The sequence below is a fragment of the Gadus chalcogrammus genome, unplaced genomic scaffold, assembly GCF_026213295.1.
Source record: "Gadus chalcogrammus isolate NIFS_2021 unplaced genomic scaffold, NIFS_Gcha_1.0 GACHA106, whole genome shotgun sequence".
NCBI classification, from domain to species: Eukaryota; Metazoa; Chordata; class Actinopteri; order Gadiformes; family Gadidae; genus Gadus; species Gadus chalcogrammus.
Genome location: NW_026613541.1, coordinates 111,732 through 130,000, shown reverse-complemented (window position 1 = coordinate 130,000; position 18,269 = coordinate 111,732). Strand labels below are relative to the sequence as shown.

The window sequence follows — 18,269 nt, the reverse complement described above, 5'->3', positions numbered from 1 at the left end:
GTTCGGTCGCGGCGCAACGAATGAATAAAGATCGTTAGCACTCTGAAAAACAGATGACAGATGTGCCCTTAGTCACTACTTTATTACCTCGTTGATGACCAACGTTTAGGAAAACATGTACTTTTAATTCACCCTTGGGTGAAATCGAAGCTTAGTGTGTACTGAATGGGTGTTGATGATGATGCATATGAATTGCAACTTACACGTCTTCCAAACCTTTTCAGTACCCTGGCACATGCTTTGTCCAATGGACCATGGAAGGGACTTTACTTGGCTGACGAGGTAAAACGTGTGGCTGGCGCACGATTCATTGCATCTCGTAGAGTAGCATTCACTGGTAGACAGGCAGGCCTCTAGATTGTTTATTATGATTTAATGAAGTGTTCCTATGTGACGCTCATGGGCCCTGGTTGATGCTAAATGCTTGTTCAAAGTGCATTGTGCACTTTTTGTATGTAGCTACAAAATGAGGGTGGATATCACTTTATAGTTTATAGGCATTATATACTAATAAGAATCATTGACAAATCACATTCCCCTTTTACCACCACAGGACGCACCTCACCAGTATCAGAGCAACAGCTGTGGGGTGTTTATGCTGATGGTGAGATGCATTATTTTCAGAAATGATGACTGATGACTAGTTTGCAAAACTACTAACTCATTTGTATGTTAATTTCAGTACGCAATGTATTCTACCCTCAAAAGCAATATGATTTCAGTCAGGTGACTTCTTTCTAATCTCAATCAGATGTGTAGCATGAAATATAAGGCTTTTAATAATTTTGTCATCCTTACTGGAGGCTACAATTAACATGCATCATAGGTCATACACATTCTTTGTCTTCAGGTACTGCACTTACGGGAGGAGATGGCTACATCTTCACAATAATTTACACTGCTAAACAGTACTGTAACATGGATTTGTATTAGGCTATGAAGTCATTTAAAGCATAACTTTACTTTTCAGGGGGACATGCTCTCTATCAGGAGGTGGTGGTTGGACAGCTGTGAGACCTTTATGCTTGAAAGGTTTATATACTGTGTCCATGTTGCTATTTACTTATTTTTGGTGCTCACGAAGATCGTAGCCAATACACTTGTCTCTCTGTCTCTAGCCCTGCAGAACTAGCTGGCTCCTTCTCACCCTCTCCATCTCCCCATCTCAGTCACACCTTCCAATCACTAAGTAGTGAAAGGTATTGCATACTATGTCCATACTTTTCTATTTACGTATATTCTCTCTTGCTCTTTCTCAGACTTTTGATCGATCAGTGATTGCCTTTTTGTTTAATGGTGTGGGTTGTGTTGGTCTGGGCTTGTGTGATTGAATTGAAGGTTGATTATAATCCCTGTTTCTCTCCCTCTCTCTCGCTCTACTTCACTCTTTTTCGGCTCTCTCGCTCTCTCTAGCCCTGCAGGACTAGCTGGCACACCAAGCTCACCCTCTCCATCTCCCCATCTCAGCCACACGCTCCAATCTGGCACAACAGAGGACAGGCCATTCTTACCAACCTAAGTCCTTCAGTAAATTGTACAAGAGACGCTGAGACTGTACATGGCGATGCTTGGCGTGTTCAACAGGGTTTCAAACACATTCCGAGAACTAATCAAGCCTCTCCATCATTCCATATATATAAATGACAGTTTGGCAGGGGACATTAAGCTTAATAAAGACAATCTCATCTACATAACGGTTAGAAAGATTTACAACAATGCAGGCTGTGTCAGTGGCCTTGCGCTACGCCTCAAAGGCTTCTCAAAAAAGAAGAATTGGCCAAGCGCACCCCTGGTACTGAGGCACGTTGCATATGGCAGGTTTGTCATAAAAGATGTCTGCCTAGCATAATGTTCTTTTATTACTCCTTTTTCGTTTTATTTGGGACGTCATTTTTGCAATCCCTTTCATTTGTAAATGTACATACTACTGTAGTAAATGTATCTGCCCAGAAATGCTGGTATTTTATTACTCCTTTCTTTTTTGTTTTTGTGACAAATGCTATACGATGTATATAACATACATTTGTGCCTACGATGTATGTTGTAAGGTTAATTGTTACAGAGCAATTACTGTATTTTGTCTTTATTGAAAACATTCAGTGGGAAAAGTAAGTGAACACTTGGAGTCAAATGGCCTACTGTTTGAGCCTTCATAGTGTCTGGTAACTGGATTTGAACTGCATAATGTCCCAAGTGTTATTTTAATCTATTAATTATTTAATTTGGGCATATTCTTAAACTATACCAAACATCTCACTTATACCTAATACACTACCTATACTAACCCAGAAGATAATGAACATGAGATCATGGAGCCTCCCTCCCTGTAATGAGGGGGAATGAAGTTTGGGCCGAGATTCGACACATAAAAGTAAGCTAACATTCTGTAGGCCTAGCTGGCTAACGTACCCGTATTACGAGATCGAAAAAGAAGGGGGCGCTAACGTCAGTTCTATGCTGCCAATGCTACTAGATCGACGAAGAAGAACGGGGCGTTCCAGCCTGCGTAGACGAAAACGCCCATCACACGAGAACGCCGGGGGGGCGTTTTAGTCTGCGTGAACGAGAACGCCCACGACACGGGACCGCCCATTTGTGTCTGCAGTCGGATGATATTGGAGAGTCTTGGCCCCATAACGCGGCAGCAAATCGCTCCTGTATGCTACCCTGCGCCACTGAGCAGTTTGTATAGGAATGAATGGGCGGCCAGTCCGTGGTCCATCCTTTATTATGTCCATGCTCTGGCAGCATCTTTAGACGGATGAGGAAGCCGGAACCATTACGTCATAGGCCACGCCCACTGGATACAAACCCAGCGCGGGAGTCAGATGAGGTCAGGAACATATGGCCGTCCCGTTGCTAGAACACGGCAGCGCCAAACATTTCACTGACGACTGCTTCCTCAACTTGGGCCAATACAGAGCTGGACTTGCTCAACGTCTGAAAATGAAGTCTGGATCAGTACCAACTCTCCAAGGCTCAGCTACAAACCTCGACAAAGTAAGTTAAATAACGCCATATCATTGTGTTGCTGTACTGTATATGGTTACCTTGTTAGCATTATAATGTTGCTTTAGCATTAGCGCTACAGCTAACAGCCAAGTTATTGTCGCTAATGTTAAGGTAGATAGCATCAGTTATGTGTGTAAATACCATGGACCTATTAAAGAAAGGACTGTGGACTAATACATGGCCGCCCATTCATTCCTATAAATACACGCACTGTAAGTCGAGCGTGCATCTCAGCAAGCAAGGGGCATCACACGAGAATGGGCACCATTCAACAAAGGGGCTACAGGCAATGATCTCTACTGCTTGGATACCAAGGGAATGCAATGTCTGCTCACCATACAACAAACGAATACAACTGTATTTTACTGGCCACTGGACCGCAGTAGTTCTAGCGTTTTACTGATGAGGAGATTGACCTGTAAAACTCATCCTAAATACATATGGTGCGTTCGGGGCAACCCTTGTTCTCGCCCCCTTCTACCCTCTTGTACTCCCAGTTATAACTGGTTGTTTACGGGCTAAAAGTGTACCTGAAACGCACTATTATAGGCATGGTTTCCCCTTCTTAACACCGGATTCAAATCAAAGGGTTATTAGCAGATTTCTGAAGAGCTTGATGTCATGGTATTGAGTTGATGAGATGAACTATAAAATATGTAAACAAATCAAGGATGTAATATCATTTCATAGAACTAATTTTAAGTATTAGGCTAATGTAATTCACTAAACATGTTTATCTTATATCTTTTTGCATCTTGCACATGGACTATATACAATGTTACAAATTGAGTACCTATTTTACTTTGTTGTCTCTACGCAGCCCAGCTCATCAAGTGCTTCCATTCAGCAGCTTCTCTCAAGGGATGTTGCCTGCCAGACAGAACACCTGGAAACGCATACTTGTAGGCACACAGAAGAATATGTTGGCATTTTTGCACTTAAATAGTTAATCGCGTTTTAGCCTACATTCAGATGTGAACTCATTCTTGCATGCGAGGGTCTTGAATCCAAAAAAATAAATACGCAGGCAAGACATTGAAATTGTAGGGCGTGCCAAGCCGCGACCGAACCAGCTTGGCAGTGTAAAAACGCCTAATCTGTCAGTAGTGGGGATTGACAGCTATTCTATGAAAATGAAAGAATATGTCTTGTGTTTGTTTCCTTCTTTATGTGGAAAGCAGCAGACCCCCGACACCATTTCAATCAAGGTTGAAGAGGATATTGGTGGAGGCTTGCCCGCCGTAGGTTAGTAATACACATTGCATCTATGCAAGAAAACAACCTTGATCAACTGAGAATGTACTTGATTCTACAAGCCTGGTCCTCTTTGGAAAAGCATCATGACCAGCGCCCTGCTAAAACACGAGTCAAACTTGGGAGTTGCATTTCAAAGATGGAATCAGTCAAGAGCCCAGAAGGGTTTCAAGACGGATGCCACATGAGCTGGTTTATCATTCTCAAACATCACTGAATTCATAATGCATGAATGTCAGCTGATCAGCTTAGAGGGAAGGACACGTTGTTGCTTTTTAGTGTCAAAATATAATTATTGTGCTTGCCTCGCTTGTCATGTGGTGCTCAGATCACTTTGCGCTGGTGTTCGTTGAGTGTCCTTAACCTGGCCAACCACTTGAGCTTTGAGTCTAGGGAGGAGGGTGCTGGAGGTGACGGCCCTCTCCAAAACTGTGAATCTGTGTCTGCAGTACACATTTTAAACCCTCTGTGTCAATGTTGCATACATTTAAAGAGTTTCTTTCACGTGTACAAATACACAATGCCTCCCTTTATGCAAATAATGTATCAAAACAATAGATTTTTTCTTTTTTTCTCCCTCTGCAGAAGACTGCGATGCCTTCAGAGACCGTAGCACTCAGCGCGGCGCCACCTCAGAGAGTCTGGGTGTGGTCGCCCCTGGCTCCTCCCACATGTCCAGCCACAGTGAGGAACTGAAGATTCTGAGCGTCTACGGAAAAGGGGAGGGCCCACTGGCGGAGGACGGCCATGGCACCCTCTTCACCGCGTCAGAAGTGGAGGCCCTGAACTCGCTGTCTGCGGACCACAGCGCGGCCAAGAGCCTGGAGCGCGCCGAGCGGTTGGTCTGCCGCGAGGAGCTGAGTGTGCAGGTTGGAAATAATCTTCTCATTCACCATCCAAAAGAGATGCTTCCTCTGTTACAACTCTAAAACAAACCCATAGAAAGCACACACCTTTATGATTCAGTAGATGTTTTTACACTGCCAATTATGTCCGTCTTATGCCCAACTAATCTGTCGGTAGTGGGGATCGACATCTATTCTGTGAAAATGAAAGAATATGTCTTGTGTGTGTTTCCTTCTTTATGTGGAAAGCAGCAGACCCCGGACACCATTTCAATCAAGGTTGAAGAGGATATTGGTGGAGGCATGCCCGCCGTAGGTTAGTACACACATTGCATCTATGCAAGAAAACAACCTTGATCAACTGAGAATGTACTCGAATCTGCCTTCTCAGCAGGAGCCTTTAACCCTTGACCATCCAAAGGGCGACATGGAAAATGCATAATCGACAAATAGAAGTTAGAAAGAATGTCCAAATATAATTCTTCCAATACACAAGTGTGTACAAAGTACATACTGTATACCTTTTGTGAAAATGATTAATTAAAAGCATCACTTTCTATCTTTCTCTGTTTTCCTCTCTGAAGAAGACAATGTCATCAGAGACTGCAGCACGCAGCGCGGCGCCACCTCGGAGAGTCTGCGTGTGGACGCCCCTGGCTCCTCCCACATGTCGGGTCACAGCGGGGAGCTGCGCATCCTGAGCGTCTACGGACAAGGGGAGGGCCCTCTGGCGGTGGACGGCCATGACACCCTCTTTGCCGCGTCAGAACTGGAGGTCTTGAGCTCGCTGTCTGCTGACCACAGCGTGGCCAAGAGCCTGAACTGCAGCGTACGGCTCGTCCGCCTTGAGGAGCTGACTGGGCATCAGGGCGGCCGCAAGGGCCGGCCCGGTGTCTTGTGTGGAAAGGTTGACAGATCCTAGAGGTGGTTGAAAAGGCCAAGAAAGATGTGTGTGACCTCCTGAAGAATGGACGGGCTTTTAGTTATGCAGTCCTGAAGCAAATCGTCTCATCACCAAATCCACTCGAAGGATTGATTGAGGAGCTGAAATACCATCACTTGTTTGTGACAGGAGTCCCTCCTCCTCTGCCCATTGGTAATCCAAGGTTGGTCACCGAAACCCTTTCTGAATGCCCTGGGGAGGCACCCGGAGAGACAGAGCCATCTGTTGTGGAATCTTGCGGCAGCGATGAGCTTTTTCAATGTAGACAAGAGAAAACGTATACCAAAGACAAAATGGTGAAAGCGAAGGATTTAGGCATTTTGAAAAAGCATTCAGCAGATCATCCATTGCTCAAGCGCTTTGCCGACTACCTAAAGAATGATTACGAAAATGCAAAGTACCAACAGGAGGTTGACACTGTTTCCCGGTACCTGTATTTTGCTGATCCTACGGAACCATCTTTGAAGTTTTTCAATGACGGAGAGAAGCTCAGAGACTTCCTGGGTCAACAGGCTAAGGCAGGGTATAAGGCGCAAACATCAGGAAATTACATCAAGTGCTTGAAAAGGTTCTTGGAGTTCCACTTGACAAGGACCGGCTTGAGACAGGATGACGGGGAGCTCTATAGGCAGTGCACATTATATTTCAGTTTTTTAACTTCTTCACAGAGTGTCCTCTCTAAGCAAGCGAGCAAAGAAATTGTGCAAAAGAGGCATGCCTTGTTGTTTGACAAAAGTCAACCCACACCTCGTGAATGCTTGGCTGTTCTTGATAAAGGTGAAGGTGACTTAGTGAAAATCATGAATCAACTTGATGACAGTTCTTCTTCCTCCCTGAGTAGGACTGAGTGCATATTTGTGCTATACTATCTTGAGGCAATTGTCATACTAAGACACTGCCAACGGCCATGTGTGGTGCAGAGCATGAAGGTGAGTGTTACTGCTCTATTGTGCTCTTATGTGCTCTATTGATACATTTACCCTGACATTTTAGCCTTACATTTCCTAATCAATGGCATATCCTCTTTTTGTTACAGGTCAAGGAATGGCTTGAACGGAAACACGCAGATGATGATTCAATTGTTTTTGTAAAGGACCACAAGACGGCTGCACATTTTGTGGTCTCAATTGTCCTGTCCAAGAAGGAGGAGGCGTGGTTTGAAAAATATTACAACAAAGTGCGGCCACAGCTCCTTGCTGGCGAAAGGAAACGTAAGCGAGATGAGCAGGATGAGAAGGATGGAGATGATTTTTTCTTTGTGTCCTCCCGCGGTAAGCCAATTTACAATGCAGCTGGTGATCTGATAAAGCTCCAGCAAAAGTGCAACGTCCCCCAGGTGAGCAGCCAGGTTGTACGGAGGGTATTTGAGACAGCAGCTAACCGCCTGGATGACCCTCAGAAGAAAGCAGTTTCTGACTACCTGGGCCATTCTGGCACAACAGCTGACAGACATTACAGGATGAAATCTCTTGAATCCATTGTGATGGCTGCTGGTCAGCTGAAGAAATTACAGAAGCAGAAGAAGTCAAGGTAAGCATTTCATATTTGTCAACATAATGCCAACGTAGTCAAGCACACCACATTCTATCTGTAGACACACACATGGTTTTCTTATAATCTCATTGTGTTTTTTTTTTATATAGTGCTGGGCCTTCCGGAGAAGGGCTCTTGGAGAAGGGACCAGCCCTCAGTTAGTGGAGTCTTCCAGCCATGGTGACCATTGTGCTCTCCCTCAGCCTTCCTTGAGACAGCTAGTGATCGATTTAGAGAGGATTCCTGCATCATGGACAACAAACGGATCCAGACATTGGTGAAAACACAAGACTGGAAAGGACTGCACATCACACAGTTTGAAGAGAAGGGCGATGGGATCATTACGACCCGCACTTTTAAGAAAGGCGAGGTTGTATGTGATTATCATGGGCCTGTTGTTAGTGGAAAGGAGGGCGAGAACATACACAAAAACACAACTGGAAAGGAGACTGGATATATCTTCTTTTTCCGGAACAGTAAAGGACAGCCAATGTGCATTGATGCCCACTCAGACAGGTGTCATTGCCACCCTGACAAGAGAACATTTGGCAGGCTGGTGAATCATTCCAAAAAGAACTCGAACATCAAGCCCCTGCACTGTGTGGTGGACAAGCATGGAGAAATGAAGGATGTGATCCTTTTCATTGCAACCAAGGACTTGCCAGTGGGTGAGGAAGTTCTGTTTGACTATTGAGTCAACAAAAAATCTTTTAACAATGAGGGGTCGGACCTTGACTGGCTCTAGCAGGGCATCAGCCTTCAGAGACACATATGACATGTCCCTGGTTGGTGAAATGTTTCATCTGTGTGTTTGTTTGTGCTGATGGCTCTTTAAAGGATATGGATGAGGACTCCAAAATCGTACCATGACCCGTTTGGTGAGATGTTTCATATGTTTTTTAGTGGAACAATTCTTGGCATGTATGGATAAACTTTCTGAATATGATGCGTGGCCTTTGACCTTTGGGGGGTGGTGGGGCGGCGGGTGACTCCTAAAGCTTACAGGGCATCTGCCTTCAGAGACACATATGACATGTCCCTGTTTGGTGAAATGTTTCATCTGTGTGTTTGTTTGTGCTGATGGCTCTTTAAAGGATAGGGATGAGGACTCCAAAAGCGGGAAATGACCCATTTTGGTGAAATGTTTCATATGTGTTTTTTAGTGCTGATTTTTATTTTGTTGTGTAGCTGTTTTGCAACTTGTTCTAGCTTGTGTAACTTAAATTGAGGTTCTGTGGTGATATCCTGTTTCGTATCTTTAGAGATATATCAATTAAAAATCTTATTAATTCTAGAGGACTGCTGAGGTTTCTCTCATTTTGGTAAACTTCAACACACTTGCAGACTTTCTCCAAGATTGCCTTTTTTCCAAAGACAGAGATACACTTTCAAGATATTTTATTAACATTTGCACTTCACATTTTGATTAATCATTTCAATCACACATTCCCCAAGGTCTGGAAAAGATAATAATTGTGTCTACATAAATGGATGCATTTCATTCACACAGAGAGCAACTGTCGAACTGCAATGCATTTTTGCATAATTTCTTCGAGTGAAACCAGCCCTAACCCTTCCCCAAAGATGAGAAACCAATTTGAATGGTCCATTGACAATTTCTAAAGCAGCTCATGAATAAAGGTGGGGCTTCACTGCACAGGGAGTGTGAGTGACCTAAGGCCAAGTCAATTTGTAATACAATGGGTGGATAACATATTGGACATGTCTGCAGGTTTGTAAGACATGGCTCTAAATAGTTTACACAACAAAGAAGTCAGTCGATTGGCCTGGTCACAAAACCAGATTTACTGGCTCCAGTGGGAACTTGAATACGAATTAACTTAACCTCTCTCAGTTAAGAGGGGAGGGATTTGTTTATAAGATACAGGGAGAATGAATACAGTTCCTTCTAATGTAATAATTATATAAACAAGGTTAATATAATTTGTATGTGATTGTATATTTATAGTTATGATTGATATTTCCACGACAGTGTCCTATTCTCGAATAGATGTATATTGAGTGTGTGTGTGTGTGGGTGTGTGTGTGTGTGTGTGTGTGTGTGCCTGTGTGCCTGGCCCCGGTCCGGGAGGGCCAGGACCTTGTCAGGGGGGCTCCGGTTGATGTCTGGGGTGGCATGGGACCTGTTGTGGCTCGGCTCCCGTCACCCAAAGCATTGTGCGGGGGAGCTGGGCCCTGGACCACAAGGGTCACTGTAAAACAGACAGAAAGAAAGAGAAAAGGCTGAAACAATCACCAGAAAACGAAATTAATGAAAGAAAGGCCTAAAACAATCACCAGAAAACGAAATAAATGAAGGAAAGCTCTAAAACAATCATCAGAAAATGAATTAAATGGAAGAAATTAGATAGAATAGGTTAAAAACTACAATGAAAAATAACCGAAAACAAGGAAAATAGCAGGCCGCTCACTGTAAAACTCGAAAAGCGAAATCCCTGGTATTCTATTTTCTTTTTAGACTACGAGGGATTGACTTCTTCCAGAGGAGGCTAACTTTGTGAGTTTGAGTCCGAGACGGTGTGCCATGTCGGACTGAGTGTTGCCGCGAGTCGGTGTGCGCCTGGATGAATCAAAAACAGAGCGTTTTTTTTCAGTCTTTTTTTCGCCAACTGTCTGGAAGTCTTCCCGGAGCTCCAGAGCTGCGGGACAACGTGGTGTCTGACTCCGAAACGGGTCCCCTAAACGGACTGAGTGGTGCGGTTGGTCGCCAACGGTCTGGAAGTGTCCCCAGGGCTCCAGAACAGCGGGACAACGTCGCGTCTGAGGCCGAAACGGGTGCCCTAATCGGACTGAGTGGTGCGGTTGGTCGCCAACGGTCTGGAAGTCTTCCCAGGGCTCCAGAGTGTTTCATGTGTTTTTTAGTGCTGATTTTTGTTTTTGTTGTGTAGCTGTTTTGCAACTTGTTCTAGCTTGTGTAACTTAAATTGAGGTTCTGTGGTGATATCCTGTTTCTTATCTTTAGAGATATATCAATTAGAAATCTTATTCATTCTAGAGGACTGCTGAGGTTTCTCTCATTTTGGTAAACTTCAACACACTTGCAGACTTTTTCCCTTTTTTTCCAAAGACAGAGATACACTTTCAAGATATTTTATTAACATTTGCACTTCACATTTTGATTCATCATTTCAATCACACATTCCCCAAGGTCTGGAAAAGATAATAATTGTGTCTGTACATAAATGGATGCATTTCATTCACACACAGAGCAACTGTAGGACTGCAATGCAGTTTTGCATAATTTCTTCGAGTGAAACCAGCCCTGCCCTTCTTCAATGCAGCATGTAGTGAATGGACTGAGGATACCATTGAAGTTATTGCTAGACATTTTGAAGTTGTATTGGCAGATTTCAAATTCAGTGGCGATACCAAAAACTGGGAGGAGGCTTGGACTATGGCAGTGAAGTGGGTGAGTCAAGAGTTGGTTGAACTGCATTGATGCGGCAGACAGAGCTAAAGTGATGATTCAGGAGAAATTTGAGAAATTGTATAGAGATAAAGCCTTGTTTACAAGACATGAGCATTTCAATGACAAATTTGGAAATTGGAAGCTAAGCATCCAGAGACCAGTATTGATCATTGGAGATTCAAATATGTCAAAGCTACCAAAATGTAATGATGAGAGAGTACAGATAGATTCTTATCCAGGTGCCAAATTTAGCCATGCCTTGCACATGTTGAAGAAAACAGAGAAAACAGATACTGGCCTGAAAGTAATTCTTTCATTTGGAATTAATCATGCAGACGGCTACAAATTAGAGCAGGTAAAGAAAGATTTGGAAAACATTTTTAAAGTTGCACAAGAAAGATTTCCAAAGGCTGTCGTAGTTATGCCGTTGATCTCTTTCTCAAAACATCTTCCCAGCCATAAGAAACGAGTGCTCTCTTGTATTAACTCATGGATTGAGCAGTATCCACATCTTTCTAACATACCTGAGGAAATGTTTAAAACTAGCGTGAATGATCATATACATTGGTCTCCACAAACAGCAAAACACATCCTCTCTGACTGGAGAACACAGTTTAACTTTTAATTATCAGTGCTAGAATATATACTGGTCCAGGCCAAGGATCAATTCTTGGCATGTATGGATAAACTGTCTGAATATGATGCTGACTAATTGTATTCTGCAGATAAAATTCTTGTGTTGTACTACCTTGAAGCTATTGTGATTCTAGGACACGTTCAAAGGCCGAGCGTGGTGCAGACATGACTGTGAGGACAGCAGATGTGATTGCCACACCAAACAGCCGCCGGGCAAGTTGATCAAGTACTCCAAAAATAACTCAAACGTAAAGCCCAAACATTGCAGTTTGGTATTGAATGGAGAAATAGGCATGTGACTCTTTTTCTTGCAACCAGGACTATATCTCCAGATGAAGAGGTGTTGCTCCCTCTTAGTGTCAAATTAACTCTTTGAAGGACTCCTAAAGCTTACAGGGCATCTGCCTTCAGAGACACATATGACATGTCCCTGTTTGGTGAAATGTTTCATCTGTGTCTTTGTTTGTGCTGATGGCTCTGTAAAGTATAGGGATGAGGACTCCAAAAGCGTGAAATGACCCATTTTGGTGAAATGTTTCATATGTGTTTTTTAGTGCTGATTTTTGTTTTTGTTGTGTAGCTGTTTTGCAACTTTTTCTAGCTTGTGTAACTTAAATTGAGGTTCTGTGGTGATTTACATGGTTTTAAGTTGTACAATTGTGATAAATGTGTTTTTTATTATTTAAACGAAACCACACAACTATATACAAAAACAAACATAAAAAAAAAATTCAATCATCCCCCTCATCATCTCCCAAATATCCCTCCTCGTCCCTCTCCTCAGCCGGGGGTAGTTGAGGGGGAGCAGGCTGCGTCCCCAGCTGGGGAGCCAGCTGGGGACGCAGCTGGGGACGCAGCTGGGGAGCCAGCTGGGGAGGGGGGGCCTCCTCCTCCCCAGATAAAGAAAATAAATCCTCCTCCTTTAAAAAAAACATTGTATGCATTGTATTGTACATATGTATATAATGTATTTAGAAATAAGTTTACATTGAGACTTGTAACATAAAATGTGGCAATAGGGTGTAACTTACAGTTCTGGACAGGATGATGTTGGAGTCCTCCGACATCCCCCCCCCCCCCCCCCCCCGTCGTGTAGCCACTTGTTTCGGCCATCTGAAAAAAATAGTGGTTAAGTTTTGTATAATTAGTCATGAATGGCCGAGTTAATAAAAAGGAAAAGGCCACACACACACACACCCTGGAGAGCTCCCGGTCAGTCCGATTTTGATGCCCTTTTCCCGGATTACCCCGAGGCTCCTCACACACCCTCTGGAGGTATTAAAATCACTTTTGGGCACCGTGGAGACCCTGCAAAGCGCTGCTTTGGTAAAGTGCTATCACTTCGCTGCTATCACTGATATGCTGCTATCACTTCTGTGTATTATATTATTATTATTAATGTCTACTTTATCTTTTTCTATATGTTAAATGTGTATGTCTATGAGTATGTCAGAAAACCTGGCGGTGGTGACAAAAAACTACCAACATGATCTGCATGAGTTGTTCAAATTAGCTAACTTCTTTCCACTTTGTTGCTAGCTACTTCAGACCTCTAATTAGAAAGCAAACATTTATGGTATAATCTAATATTCTAATATTTGTATACAAAAGTGACAGTGTTGACATGTTATGGTAGTGACAGCAGCAGTGTCTAAAAATATGAAGTGGAGAAAAAAGCGAACTTACATGAGCTTGAGCAATTTGAAATAATGTAAATAGAGCAGAAGGTTTGAAAAGAGGGTCTTCAGGAATATAGTTGACTTTGTAGGTGTACAATTGTAATGCTTATGGTAAATATCTGTCCCTGCACAGATAGCAAAACTTGATTGAATCAACGTTGAGATATGGTCAGGCTGAAGGTTGTGATCAACATTGATGTCAGACATTGAAATATACATTGAAAGTGCTCGCTATGATCAACATTGAAATAACGTTGAATTTCCAATCAATTCTGACAATGAATCAACCTTGATTCAATTATGATATGATCAACATTGAAACAATGTAGAATTGAACAACATTGATTCAACTATATATATGCATTGCATTATACATTGAAACAATGTTATTATTAAAGGGCCATTTCAACACTTTTCAACCTTGCTTTGTATGTTTACAATATGCCTCATTATAAACCTCATTAGATTGGCTATTTCCATTCTTTTTAAGAAACCAAGGTTTAGAACAGCTGCTTTATTGAATGCTCTATGAACAAAAAAACTACAACAACAAAACAGACCATTATTCAAAAAGTTATTTAATAAATATTCAAAAGCAATTATAAACAAACATCTTAAGGAATTATGAACATTAACCCTATAATTAACCCTGTAATTAGAACATTACAGTATCATTTGTCCTTAATAGTCCTTAATCTTTGCCTTTTCTTGGTACCCCGCCACTCCTCTCCGGTGCGTAACGCAGCCACTTCTGCAGGGCACCCCTGTACTGCAATTCTGTCAACTTGCGGTCAAATTGAAACAAAAAGAAAAAAAGAATATTCATATAGTAAAACAATGGCACAGTTTATGTCTACTCTGTGTCTCAGAGAAGGGCACTGAAATGCTTGAAATGATGTCACTGGTAGGCCGGAAACGCAGAGCGAGTAGACAGAAGTGGTATATTTAGGTATTGAGTGATTTATTTATTTTTAATTATGGCAGAATTGGCCCTCCATATTTATCAGGCTCCCTCCATGGTGAGGAAAATGCATCCATTCTTATTGACTTCAGAAGAAGTTTAAAATACTTATGAATTAAATAAATATTAAATATTAAATAAATTTAACATCCATCAACAAAAATGCCAAAATCCGTAGTATTTTGATTTGCAGACTCACCAAACATGCAGTCCTGCATTAACGTGTCCTTGAAGGCCCTCTTCGGTCCCTTTCCCGCCCAGTTGAAGATGCATGCTACACGGTTTGCCATGGTAGCGGATAGCATTCGCCGGATCATATTTTCGGCATTGGTCCCTCCGACTAATGCCAAGCGGGTAATCTTAACAGATTAGAGAGAAAATGGTTAGTTTGCTAAAGTGAGAGAAGCGTCGTAGCAGTCTCCTTTTGCCTCCTTCAGCTGATGAAAAGGTACGCCCAGTAATATGAAGGGAGGGAAAATAGTGCCGGATGAGGTCAGACTTTTTCACGGCCAACAATTCATGATGCAAATGTATTACTCTTTTGAATGCATATTATTTTTTGAAGCAAAACTACTTTCTGCAGCGCAAAAACCGGGCCAGAACTCCGCTCACGGGACGCAGTGGGGGAAAAGGCACTGCTGATGCCCGACACCGCTGATGAGGATGTAATACGACCTCTTGTCCAAAAATCCAAACTATCCCTTTAATGCCTCCAAACCTACAATTCCTGACAAAATGTAAGAAAATACTTGTATGAAAAAATGGTTCACCATATTTCGAAGGACTAATTCCTCCTTCAGTGCAGCTTCAGCCTCATCAAACTGCTCCTCATTGGCGAGTGGCAGAACAATGGGGAAGGGCTCCTCTCTCTGTGATCCCGCTCCAGGAATACTCATGGAGGATTTGGCAATTTCAGTCTTTATGAACTGAATGTCCCGTGACATTTGCTTCACCTCCATGAGTAGCTCCGTTAGCATCTTGGTGTTTTGGTTGGCAGCAATGTCTTAGAAGAAAAGCAATTGGTTTTACATTACATTTCAAGGATAGATTGACCATTTTCAATTGTTTAGAATGACACTCAGCAACTCACTGATGTTTGCACCCCTAACTGATAGTAACCATTAATTCCTTGCTTGCTCTGATGGCACAGTGTGGTAGGGGCTTGAGTTATACATTTGCATTCACATACAGACAGCAATAAGAAAATAAGGTAAATAAGTACTATCAAAGTTGTTATGAATGAGCACCATATAGCAACTAAGGATGCCGATTGATTGGCCATTGAATGGCAGCATTTGAGATTGGTTGGCATGTCTGGTGTTAAAAAATATATATATAAAAAAAATGTTAGTTAACTCACCTGTATAGCCCTGGGGGTGTTGATGGTGATTGCCAGGAAAGTCTAAAAGAGGACAATCAAATTATATCCTTGCAAGATAGGGAGACACTGAATAAACAGACTCTAGACACAATAAGAGTGACTGAGGGCATCACATAGCCATGGAGCCTATTTGTCTACTTACCATCATTACAGAGATCTGTTGACTCTAGCTCTGCCAAGAAGTTTCCACAAAAGTCTAAAATGAGAGAACACAAAACATAAACTATGATTGCTATAACTCAGACAAAGCACATTTAAAATATGTCCGACCTGATAGTTTTTTAGTTATGTGAAGTGGTTCACTTACCATTATTAGGCTGGTCAAATGACTGAACATCCTCAGAATAGTTTCCTCCAGAGGCTAAAAGAAGGGAACACAAGAAAGGAATAGAGCTGTAACTTTTCAACACATATCACATGACTGATATGTTTGCATGTATTGCCAGAGGAACTAAATTAAAGCTCATATGCCATTGTAATAAGCAATGACATACCACTGCTTGCATCTGGGGTTGGTAGAGAGGGGTACTGGTTGGATACTGGCAGCACTGTATTAACAAATAAGTTGAATTATACATGGCAAAAGTAGTTGTAGTATCATAACTGACAGTGTCACCACTGTACCTGGAAAGTGAATAGCAGGTGGCTTGGCAAATTTTCTCTTAACACTGCTGGTTTCTGGCTCCTCATACCCAGCATACCCAGCAATTGAAAGAATTTTAAATATAATTACATTAAATGAGCAAGTCTTGAGAAAGACTGTTCTCGGGTCAGGAGCCCATCGCCCGTTTCTGTGAAATTAGGCGGATTGACATACAAGTACACATAGACATAACACAGGACAGATATCCAATCAAACACTCAAAGCTGAGTGCCAAGCAGTTTCAAGTCTTTGTTATGACTCGTCCGGAGATCGAACCCTGACCTTATAATCTCTGGGTTGACACTCACCACAAGGCAGCGGCGTCTAGGTGTAGGCTAATTTACCCAGCACATTTGGTTGAGGAATTCAACTGTACCTTGTTCTTCTTTTCCGACGTACATCTGCTTCCACCTCTGATTCCAAATCTGTGGTCGGACATCCAGTAGTGACATACTTTTCTTCATGTTGCTTGGCCTTTTCAAACGAGGCTGTAAAAGAACAGGCAGAAAATACAGTGCCATTTTTAAGAAGTATGATAAACAACGTAATATAAACAGGGTTTTGCAAATGGCAATTCGATTTTAATTCAAATACATATCTGTTTAGTTTCCATCTGCCAAATGAGGTAACTAACTACCAATATATGTTATACTATACCCAAACACCCACGAGTAATGGTTCTCCTTAGATACTAGAAAGGAGAACAAAATAACATCAAGGTGGCCACTTCAATTAACCTGATTGACTAGTCCCATTTGTGACCGATATAAAAGTAATGCCATTCATTCTGTCACAAATGGGATTGACAGGCTTAGATATGGAATAATTCACATCAGACAATAGTGATGTAGTGACTACTTACCACAAGTATTTAAGAGCCGAACATTCTCATACGCGGTCCATCCTTTACGGGGCATCATGTTTTCTTTTAGGGCCTTTGAATAATTTATGTTTTTTGGGGGCCAGGACAATGTACCTTCCTTTGCATTGAACCAGCTGGAAAGAACTGTTGCAGTTCCGCCATTTGGAAATAGAACAACGGCCCAAAGCACCACCTCTCTTTCCATTCTGTGTACAATAAATTACATTAGAATATAAATGATTAAAAAAAAAAATACTCATGAATCGTAAGAAGTCATAAACTTGCTATGCTACTGCATATGAGCTATTGGAATAGCTATGAGGCTATTTCCCTCTGACTCTGGATACAGAACACATTTACGTTTAATACAGCCAAGTTTACCAACGCCGATATCATCACACAACTCTCTAACCTTATATGTACCTATGCATGAGGACTCACAGGGATAAGTGTAATATGATTCTTGGTGTCTGAACTTTCTGTATATCACATAGACCTCATCTTCTTCTTGGACTATATTTTGCACTACTGCAATTGTATCTCCCACCTCAATACAATTATCCCTTTCTGGGACTGTAGAGCAACATTGAAATGTCGAGGAAGTGGTCCATCAGTATGGATGTTCTGTAAGACTGGTTCATCTGTTGCTAATGGACGCTCAACATGTGGCATTTCTGACAACCTTTTGACAACCTGCTGTAGAGGTTTGTGTGGCTTGCGTAAAAGATGCTTAATTTGGCCTAGATAATTCTCAAAAGGGAATCCCGAAACATTATCTAAAGGTCCAAATTGTTTGCATTCATCAACTAAATGTATAAGCTGATGAACAGTGAACACAATCTCATCCCTACCATACAGCTGTCCAAAGTGTTTCACAAAGGAAATCATCAATCTATGTGCAAATTCAACCATTTGGTCAGAAAGTCCCGGTGACAAATACAAATACATGGCCACAGAAAAGAACATAAAATTGTCATAAAACTCACTGGGAAGGCAACCCTTCAGAACTACAGGACCCCAGTATAACATAAAGGATCGGAGCTCAGTAGCTTTCCAACGATCAAGCTCATTCAAACCTCTTGGCTTACGA

General features: G+C 42.1%; 1 protein-coding gene across 1 annotated transcript; it reads left to right on the top strand.

Moving 5' to 3' along the window:
- The first annotated feature begins 2,982 nt into the window (after nt 1-2,982).
- On the top strand, nt 2,983-9,971 carry LOC130378866 (uncharacterized). Its single transcript, XM_056585473.1, has 8 exons — nt 2,983-3,000; nt 3,833-3,914; nt 4,191-4,257; nt 4,852-5,135; nt 5,361-5,427; nt 5,696-6,983; nt 7,091-7,584; nt 7,698-9,971. Exons 2-6 carry the CDS (start codon nt 3,876-3,878, stop codon nt 6,031-6,033), a joined length of 795 nt encoding a protein of 264 aa, XP_056441448.1. The 5' UTR covers nt 2,983-3,000; nt 3,833-3,875; the 3' UTR covers nt 6,034-6,983; nt 7,091-7,584; nt 7,698-9,971.
- Nucleotides 9,972-18,269: the final 8,298 nt, after the last annotated feature.

What these genes read in the sequence shown, in the direction of transcription:
- LOC130378866 (XM_056585473.1), top strand. Translation starts at nt 3,876, where the DNA reads ATGTTGCCTGCCAGACAGAACACCTGGAAACGCATACTT. An exon ending in ACACCTGGAAACGCATACTT is followed by an intron (nt 3,915 to 4,190) that starts GTAGGCACACAG and finishes TTATGTGGAAAG; the next exon opens with CAGCAGACCCCCGACACCAT. An exon ending in TGGAGGCTTGCCCGCCGTAG is followed by an intron (nt 4,258 to 4,851) that starts GTTAGTAATACA and finishes CTCCCTCTGCAG; the next exon opens with AAGACTGCGATGCCTTCAGA.